Source organism: Propithecus coquereli, unplaced genomic scaffold (assembly GCF_000956105.1).
Source record: "Propithecus coquereli isolate 6110/MARCELLA unplaced genomic scaffold, Pcoq_1.0 Scaffold217, whole genome shotgun sequence".
NCBI classification, from domain to species: Eukaryota; Metazoa; Chordata; class Mammalia; order Primates; family Indriidae; genus Propithecus; species Propithecus coquereli.
In genome coordinates this window covers 1,546,324-1,556,437 of record NW_012146856.1, presented here as the reverse complement: position 1 = coordinate 1,556,437, position 10,114 = coordinate 1,546,324, and the positions used below count along the sequence as shown (strand labels likewise).

Here is a 10,114-nt window from a genome sequence, read left to right as displayed (position 1 = left end):
CATAGGGTTGCAGCCTACAGGCTGGCCATCCTACGGGCTGGGAAGCATAACCTCTGGTAGATACCAAAAGCAGGCACTTTGAGGGAGGGAAGGGTAGAACAAAACTTTATGCCAAATAAGTTAGCTAAGTATACATGCATAATAGGTTATAGGAGGAGCTATGAATATTCATGATGGGGGCACGCACATGCATAATAAGAAAACACGTATGTTATATATTTCCCATGTTCACTTTGGGGTGGAGACTTAACATTTAAATGCATTAAATTAGGCTCTATACATCAAGAGGTGAAACAGAAGACACAGACTCATCCTGTGGGCAGCATCTGTAAACTGGCCAGAACCAGTCCATGGTCAGTAGTCCCTAATCAGGAAGGAATGCTGGTCAGTTGTGTCAGAACCGCAAAAAGAAAGGGGAGCCTGTCTTTCGAAAGACAAGGCTTCTGAAAGGGCTGGTTTCTGTTTAACCCTTAAGTAAGAAAGTCTAATGGCAGTTAGTGAGGGAGGGGGTATAACAAGATGTGTCCACCTCCCCTCCGTCATAGCAAGGAACTCAATTTTTAAGGTTTCTCTGGGGTCCATTCAGTAGGCTGGGGGGCGGGGGGCTTAGGATTTTATTTTTATTTCTCACTGTTAAGTGACTATGAGTATACTGTAGGAAAACACTCTAATTTTTCATATATTTATACATACACCAATATATGTATAAATCTTAGTAAATTGTTTCCATCTTATTTGATTTCAAGATAGTGAAATTATAGTGTTTTATTTCTGTCTAAGAAGTCTTTCATATTAATCCAGACTACAGTATTTTTTAATCTCTCTTCTAAAGTAATTTTTAATTTTTTCTCATTTAGTTTCACATGGAAGCTTGACAGAATTTTAATTCCAAGGATAATGTTATGTAAACATAGTCTATTTAAAAGTGAATTTCCTGAGTCAATTATTTCCTGCAACTTCTAGACAGTGCAAGGGAGTACTTCAGTTGTTGTTGTTAACCTGGACCCCATAACATGACCAGAAATAAGAATTTTATAGAAACAATCTTGCCATTTGTGTCATTTGAGACTCAAATCCCATTTCTATAGACCAAAGGCTGAATCACACTAGTGATAAGACTAACATGCTTACAAAACAAATTTTGGTTTACACAAACCGACAGAAAGCACTTCAATGGCTCTTCTTGTATTTAGGTAGAATCCAATCCCCTTGCAGGGGCACCCAAGGTCCTGTGTGGCCAGGCCCCTCCAGGTGACACCTCGTGCTCCCACTCCAGCTCCTCAGACACGAGGAGCTCCTCTCACAGTGGCCCGTGCACCCAAATCACTCAGCTGGAAGCAGCACTTCCTCCTCTCTGTGTCAAACTCCCTCATCCTTAGGTCTTAAATGTGATATCCCTGGAGAAACTTTCACTGACTTCCTACTCGAAATTATTCCTCCTGTTCCTCTTTTTTATCCCACATTTCAACTCGTCATTAAAGGCACTTATTTCAACATACCATAGTGACATTTGTGATGTGATGATTTGCTGACTATGCATATTCATCCCACAGCTCCATTTTGTTCCTTTTCTGTATCCAGTGCGTCTCAAGCAGAGGTTTGGGCATGCTTATGACATTGGTGGGGAGGACAGTTCTTCTTTGTGAAGTATATTAGGTTATGCATGATAATGATGCTTAACAAACAACCTGCAAATCTCAGTGCTCATGACAAACACTGATATCCCATTCCCAGGTCTGGGGCTTGGCTGGGCTTGGGGCTAAGGTCTGCTCTACTCTCTTACTGCTGGTTCTCATTCAAGGGGCCTGGTGGAGGCAGCAGTGGCCACTTGTGTATGTTCTCCTAGTGGATGTCAGGAGCATAAGAGAGTAAGAGAACACAAAATTGCTCTTAAAACCTCACCCAGAACTGGCACAGTCTCTTATCTGCCCATGTCCCTCTGGTCAAAGAAATTCTTATAACCCAACGTCAATGCGGGAAGTTTGACATGTATAACAGCTGGGTGCTAAATGTTGGTAATACCTCTGCTATGGTCTGAATGTTTGGGTCACCTCAAACTCCGTATGTTGAAATCCTAACTCCCAAGGGATGATATTAAGAGGTGGAATCTTTGGGAGGTGATCAGGGCTCTATCCTCATGAATGGGATTAATGCTCTTACAAAAGAGGCCTGAGAGAGGGTGCTCACCCCTTCCACTAAGTGAGATTACCAAGCACTAAATCTGCCAGTGCCTTGAACTTGGACTTCTCAGCCTCTAGAACTGTGAAAAATAAATTTCTGTAGTTCAAAACTCACTCATTTTATAGTATTCTGTTACAGCAGCCTGAAGGGACTAAGACAACCTCCCAGTCAAGTCACTGTGAAAACTCCAAATGCTCCTTGTTGCTGAGTCACTCCTCCCACCTCCACTGAGAACCCTACTTGCATAGACGGTACTGAATGGGTATTTGGTGAAAAATTAACTTTGCCAAATTGCCCTCCAGAACTGTTGTAAAAACTTAATGACTAGGGAGTGCTACTGGCATTTGTTTAATGTCCTTATAATAATACCTCACTTTAACTTTTTAAAATGGGGCTGAAAATATTTTTAAATATGTTTAGTAACAATTTCTTTTAGGAAATTTCTAGTCAAGTCTTGTGCTCATTTTTCTTTTAAATTTTCCTTCGTCACTTATAAGAATTTTTCCTTCCTCATAATAAGAATTCTTGTTATAGGTAATGAACATTTTTCCAGTTTGCCTTTGAAGTGTTTTGATGATTTTTTTGACAGACAGACATTTTTAATGTTGATATAGCCTCATCTTTCACCGTTTTCTTTCATGGCCTACTGAAGTGCACATTTTTACTGGCAACATGATGTTGTACCAAATGGACATGCTACAATGTACTTAATTAGTCCCTCATTATGGGCTATTTACATGGCTTACAGGTTTTTCTCTCAGTAGTAACAATTATGATGAAGGTCTTTGTTCATAAGCCCTAAAAGTGAAAGTATCATATCCAAGGATATTTTTAAAGTTCTTGACATATTTTGCCAAATTATTATTGAAATCCTATTCCTTAGGCCCCACAACTCAGATCCCCAAACCCCAGGACTCATATCCAGACACCTCCTCATCTCGGACCCACACCCTGGATCCTCACACCCCAGGCCCTGCTGATGAAGCCCTTACTGGACAGCCTTGAATAGCAGCAAGCAAGAACAAAGGGCTGAGAGCGGGTCTGGAGGGGTAAGGGGGGGCTGTGCAGAACACCGTGGATGCTACTTCTGCCAGCAACGCTTGTCCCTGAGGTCTTCCCATGGCGCCTTCTTGGGATTTATGTCTCCCCTCCAATGGCACTGGAGAACACTATCTAATAGATAGGGCACCTTTGTCTGAAAGAGTTTGACTCCAGCTATTCTCTATTACATTATACTTTTTTCCTTAATCGCATTTATTTCTACCAGATATTATCTTTACACATTTAATTTCAGTAATTATCTTGTCTGGTTTGTTGACCGCAGTTATCTCCAGCACCAGGAGCAGTTTCTGGCACAGAGAAACTCTTCTCAAATTGGCTGCTCATTGGAATCACCTGTGAAGGTTTAACAATCCCCATGTTCCCCCCTCCCAAATAAGAAATGTTTAATTATTAAATCACTTTACCAAAAAAGGTTAAATATCATTTTTTCCAGGAGATAGAGAATGTAGCAGATAGTCTCAAGCATGTTTATTTACTGCTGTGTGGTTGGATCCTTGGCAAATCCTTTATAATGTAGCTAATAAAGTGTGGTTGTGAAAAATACAGAAGTTATTGGAATTCTTTAATGGAATTATCATTTGTTTGGAAAAATGTACTGAAAGAATTCATCCGTGTGTGTGTGTACATGCTGGATTGTTTTACCTTCAGTACAGAAGTAGAGGGGGTTTAACTTTGTTCCCATTACCTGTGTCTCCATTTTTTACTATAGAAATATGACATGCTAAACACAAGACAGTGCACTGTACAATTCTACTGCTTGAGAATAGAGCAGCATATCATTAAGAATTTTCAGGAAGAACACATTTAACCTAGGGACTCTTAGTTTGTTTATGGATTTTGAATTTTGTATCCCGCCATGATCTATACAGAAACAAACTCATAATGAAGTCACCATTCACTACTGTGTTGTATATAACAATATATTCCAAGGCAAAAAAAAAAAAAATCCAGTGTTCACGCATCTCCCAGCCCAATTAAAATTGCTGAGGGTGGAATACAGGTGATTCCAATGTGTAGCCAAGATTAAGAGCCAATGACATACAAGGAACTCAGTAATATTTGTTGAATGGATGGCTGGATGGCTGGATAATAAAAGGACACTGTGAATTAGAAATTTTGGGCTCTGGTCCCAGCACTGCCTCTGATGTGTTATGTGACCTAAGCTGTGTCACTCTTCTTTTCTGAATACCCATTGTTGCACTGGATGTCTTCTAAAGTTCCTTCCTGCTTTAGGATTTCACTATTCCTCTTCTTGGTCATAGCAAGAGTCCAGAGTAGAAGGACTGGGAGAAGCCTGGAGACAGAGTGATTCAGGCTTTATAGAAAACTTCATCCAGGATAAAGTTCAGCCTAATAGGAAGCTCTTTACTACAGTACCCCTTTACCCAGGAATTGGAAAGTATTTGTGAGGCTCCAAAGACTCTTGCAACTATAGTATCAGATAGTGCTGTAATGAATGTGCATATGAGAGACAGAATGACTAATTCCTAATCCCCAAATATCCTACTAAGGAGACAATATATGGGGGTACCTGGAGCCAGGGAAAAGGGAGAGAAATGCACCAGACATTCCTCACAATCTTTCTTCCCTGACACTGTCTGCTAAAGGTCTACTCTTAGGCTGTGCAGGGATTCCCCTTTCAAATATGGGCTGTTCAGACTTTCTTGACTGCTGCCATGGCTGTTTTGCTGAGATCCTTAAAAAATAAAAAAGTATGCTACGCAACTCTGCTATTGTCACCCTACATAGACAGTAAAATAGCCGAGTTTCTTACTGGGAAAATTAGTTGCTCATGTTTATTTAAAATATTGCAAGAGCATTTACAACAGGGGACTCATGGCCTGTCTGAGATCCATTATTCTCCAGGCCCAAGTCCCCAACTGCTTTATATACGGCTTGCCTGCTATGTTAGATTTTGTTACCTGTCCCTAGGCAGCAGTACCTGTCCGGTCATCAAATAGTGACCACAAATGATTATCATCTTCCATGACCCCTCAACCCATGCCATTTCAGTGAAAGACAGTTTTAAGGCTACAAAAATAACACATTTGGGAAGTTATGGGAGTGGGTACCTTAGAAATTGAATTTCATTGGCTTCACAATGGGTAAGAGCAAGATAATACAACACAAACAGCAGGGTTTCCATCTCAACACCTTAACCTGAATATTCAGATTACTCAAATTATTGGGGACCAGGGGTAGGGAGTGGCACATAGTTTTGTATAATATTTGCTAGCTACATTTAAGAACAAAATGGCATTCTTAGGGCCCTTCCAACCACTTGTGTGTTCTGGTTCCACACAAACCTGTTTTGTCAAAATCAACTCCAGTAGTATAAAAGGTGCAAAAAAATTCTTCAAGGATGAACGTTAACCGCGTACTTACTTTTTAAGATGCTAGGGGTGCAAAGAAGGGGAAAAAAGCAAATACAAAAGCTCTTTGATCTCAAGGAGCTGTAATAAAAGTCTCACATTCCTCCACCCCACATACATATAGAGGGATCTTTTCTAGAGCAAAAGTTTTCACATAAGTCATCTCTTTCTGCATTGCTTAAAACTAAGAGAGCTGGGAAGCCATATGAAGTAAGTGACGGGGACCCCTTTATATAGCCATCCTCTGGGACAGACAAGGGGTACATCATGTAAGTGCTGTGGCAGCTCAAATGACATGAGCACAGGAGTCCGCATTCTCGGAGATGTCCTTCCTCCAGAAAGATTCAGAAACCATGGATGGGGTGTGGTGTGGTGGGGGACATTATCCCAAGCGAGGTTTCCTGGGAACACGATGCCAGATGCCACTGGCTAGGACGCTGAGGAGGGCAGTGGGCGTGAAGACTCCGTGCTCTGGGGCTCCGTTCCCGGCTCGTATATGGAGTAGTTTGCCCAAGTGTGCGTTAACAAAGGCTAGAACCCAGCCTGGATTAGGAATCCCGAAGCTAATCTGTGCTCGGACTCCTACGACTCCTACCCCGGAGCGAGGGGGCTTCCGAAGTGCATCTCACGCACAGGACCAGGCCCACTTGGAGAATCCGATGCCTGTGAGAGGCAGAGAAAGGAGGAGGAATGCAAAATGTCCCCAAGATGCAGGAATAAGCCCTTCCATGAAGCGCCTTGGAGAACAATTCAGAGCCCTAAACCGAACCCTACAGACCGAGCACTCTCTGCCACGGTGGGCCCAGCCTCTTCCCGGCCAGCCCTCGCGCAGGCGCAGTCGCGCCGCGCTCCCGCCCCAGCGCGCATGCTCCTCCGGGCCGTAGCGCTCCCAGCCGGCGGCTGCGGCGGCGGCAGAGGAAGTTTCCGCTTTGCACTCCACCCCGGTAGCAGCTTGGCCGTGGGGACAGCTTCCTCCGGACGCTTCGCGGGCTTTGCTGCCGCCGCACGCTAGCCCGGTCGGATCATGGGGTTGCCCAAGGGGCCGGAGGGCCAAAGTCTCCCGGAGGTAAGAACCTCTCCTTCCCTGACACGTCGGGGTTCCTGAGGAGAGGGCCGAGCCCGCGGGGTGGCTGGCGGAGCGGGGCCCTAGGTGTGTTTGGGGAGCCCCGCCCCCTTCCTCAGGTGTGGCCACCGCGGGGAAACCCTGACCCTGACCACGGAGGTGGCGAAAGCAGGTGCCCCTGCGTGGGCGTGGGGCAGCGGGTGGGTGGGGACAAACTTCAGCCGCTCCCGGGTCTGTTGGGGCAGAGGTGGCCTTCTCAGTGCGACCCCTTCCCTCACGCAGCCCCACGAGCTACGGCGTCCCGGGTTCCCACCTCTCCCGTTATACAGGGCAGTTTCCCTTACCCGCGGCGCCGAGGGGCTAGCCCCGAGGGCCGAAGGCTGCTGCGCGCAGGAGTCACGAGACGCGCGCGCGCTGGACGGCCCGGGCTGGGGTTGTGCAAAGGGCGGTGACCTTGGGGCGCCTGCCGCCGCCACACGGGGTCCGCAGGAACCGGGTGGCCAGCCTCACCCGTCTTGGGGTCGGGAAGGAATGCCGTTCTGCCTGCATTTACCGCGTCCTGGGCGGAAGTTTGGGAGCCGGGCGCGCACTGGGGTCGTGTCTGGCTGGGTCAGCCCTCCGCGGTGTTCGGGTGGGAACGCACTCTCCAGTGGTGCTGTGTGGCCAGGGACCGAGCTCTGGGCGGAAACGCTGCCTCTCCACAAGGTAGCGGGTGACTTTCCAGAGGTGTCATTAAGTACTTGGTGCTAGGGACAGGGTAATCATGGTTTCTGGATTTCCACGTTTACTGGGAATAAAGGGGAAGTGCACTCATTTTCTTTTGGCTGCAGATGTCACTTAGCTAGGTGGTTTGCATCTGTCTTTCCTTCCGGTTGATTTATTAAAAAGCTAGTCTAGTTTACTAGATTCTGGAGAGAAATGGATTCCATTATGCACCTCAACCCCCTTCCTAAGGTTCTGACACACGCATTTTGGCAAAGAGACTGTTCCTTGACGTGGTAAGTGGTCCCTTCACACTTAACCTGCCTATGGCCAGTCGTGTTTCTTTGCACCCTTCCCAAATCCTCAGTTGTTTCATCCCACAAGTACGTACTAATTGAGAGATCACTGTGTTCTGTGTCCAGAATTGGGGATATAGTGATCGAAGGACAGACTTATCTGTCAGTGAGTGCTCCCAAAATGCAAGTCCATTTTGTTGTTTTAAGAAAACCTACGAAGTATAATGTTGTCAGGACCCCTGTATTAGGTAAAATCTTACATACATGTTGCTTTGATGGCACCCAGAATTGTGAAGAATAGGATCTGTACTGTGATATTTGAAGTTTTCTTTAATACTGCTTTATTCTGAGCTCTCATCAAGTTTCTATCTGGCCTTTTGCTGTAGACTCCTGTGTGGTCTCCCAAGTTCTTCCTTGAATCCCTCCAACTCAGTATCCCACAGTACTGTCAGTGGGGGTCTTTCTAAAATAAAAAGCCACCTGCTCCTGTGTGTCTTTTGTTTAACTTTTCATTGACTGCTAGGAGGCCAAGTCTGATTTGTCATTGTAATCCAAGTGCCTAAGACCTTTCCTAGCAATTAGGAGGTCAGGGTGACTGTAATCAAATTATTATCATTTATTTCAAAGACCAGTAAATATAAATATGGATAGTCTGTGTTATCTAGCTTTCACTAGACCAGTTAATTCATTGAATTCATTTTTTTTTAACCCTTTACTATATGTATGTGAAGGATAGAAAGATAGCTAGACTTGGCCCTGCCTTCCAGCTTACATGAACTACGGTGCGGGGCAAATGAAAATTTACTGGGCTTGGTTTAAGAGCTCACAGTCATTCATCTTTATCAGAATTTTAGTTTTAACGATTGGATGTATTAACCAGCTTGGTGGCTTTTTATGGCTTCAAGAGAGGATATTCTTTTATTCCCTGTGTATTAGCCAGTGCCCTTGTCCATTTTGTTTGAGTGTTAATCTGAAAAGTGAGTTTGGAGTCAGATGTTCCCGTTTAGTATCTTGTGCCAAAAAGTTACTTCACAGGTTCCATTGCAAAAGTACACTTCTCCATTCTGGGGGCGAGTGAATGGGAAGCATGGGTCATGCATCTGCAGTGGGGTGGCCACTGGGTGCCTGTTAGATAGGTATTGAAGCAGAGATGATTCTCCTGTGGTGTATTGTTCTCTTCTTGGAAGTGTTTTCATGATAAATGATGTTTTCATGATAAATGATGATCGAACAAATGAAGTGTTCCTGTTTTACGCTCCAGGAGTTTTGGGAAAGTACTTATATGATCTCATTTTCTTTTTCTATTCTATCTTCTTGAACCATAACTACTTTTATCTTCTTTTTTCTTTGAGTCTTTTCACTTATAGTTATTTCTCAGCCATTCCAGATCATTTGCAGAAGAGAGAGAAAGTGCGAATAATTAATATTACTTTTTAATATTTGTATATCCACTAGGAACTAGTGAATGCTAATCTTCAGAATCCTTGATAGACTAGACCAGGGTCATTGCAGGGCTGTAAAATGAGCAGTGGCTCAAGACTGTCACCTCTCCCATGCCACTCCTCCATTGCAGGGGATTATCAGTCACTTTAATAATTATATGTTCAACTATATTTTAATATGTATATTCCCTTTTCTGGCAGTTTATACTTTAAAATAAACTTCCTTCCATTATCAGGGTCATGACTGAAAACATTTTGTTAATACATGACTTGTTTAGGTCATATACTTTATTTGAGGATTAGTAGGTCATTCTGTATTTAATAAGTGTGTCTGTTGAGCTTAATGCTATTTTGTTGCAGAGGAGTAAACACAAGTGTCTAATATACAGGTCCTCCTGCACCAGCCAGTAGTCCAGTTGGAAAGACAGGCATGTGCATAACACCAGACAGGTCACTCAGAAGAGGCTGGTACTTAATTGTGTGAGTGGCATAGACTGTAAATAAAATAGAAATGCAGAGGAATGACCATTTCAGGCTGAATTTTTAAGGGATGGCATTGAATAGGAGCTAGAATTCAAAGGTGATTTCTTGACAGTTAGTGAATATCAAGAAAAGGTGGGTGGTGTGAAGAGTGAAGAAATGGGAATAAGCAGTGCTTGTCTAGGTTGCCCACAGCCATGTCTCAGTTGTTGTGGGGGAAGATAAAGGTTGGGGGAGCTGGAAAGATAGTTTTCTGCCAAAGATCTGAATGCCAAACCAAGAAATTTGGAGTTTATCATATAGACAGTGTATGATGCATTGATTATGAGGGCTGGGAGGTTAGCTAAAGAGGGATAATATGAAAGCTGTGATTTAGGAAGGAGTGAACAAGATGAATTATTAGGGAAGAAAGATTGAGAGGCATTTGCAATAGTCCTAGAATGAAGTATGAATAAAAATGAAGGGAGGATAAATCTGAGACACCTAGTAAAGGAAAACTTAACAGGCATTTTTGGG

At 43.8% G+C, this 10,114-nt stretch overlaps 1 protein-coding gene across 1 annotated transcript in view; it reads left to right on the top strand.

The window, feature by feature from the left end:
- Positions 1-6,482: 6,482 nt before the first annotated feature.
- The window catches only part of LOC105810628 (coiled-coil domain-containing protein 93-like), a 16,786-nt gene continuing 13,154 nt past the window's right edge, over positions 6,483-10,114 (top strand). Inside the window, exon 1 of the mRNA XM_012644653.1 lies at positions 6,483-6,681. Within this exon, the coding sequence (XP_012500107.1) occupies positions 6,640-6,681 (42 nt within the window). The 5' untranslated portion in view covers positions 6,483-6,639. The remainder of the gene's footprint in view (positions 6,682-10,114) is intronic.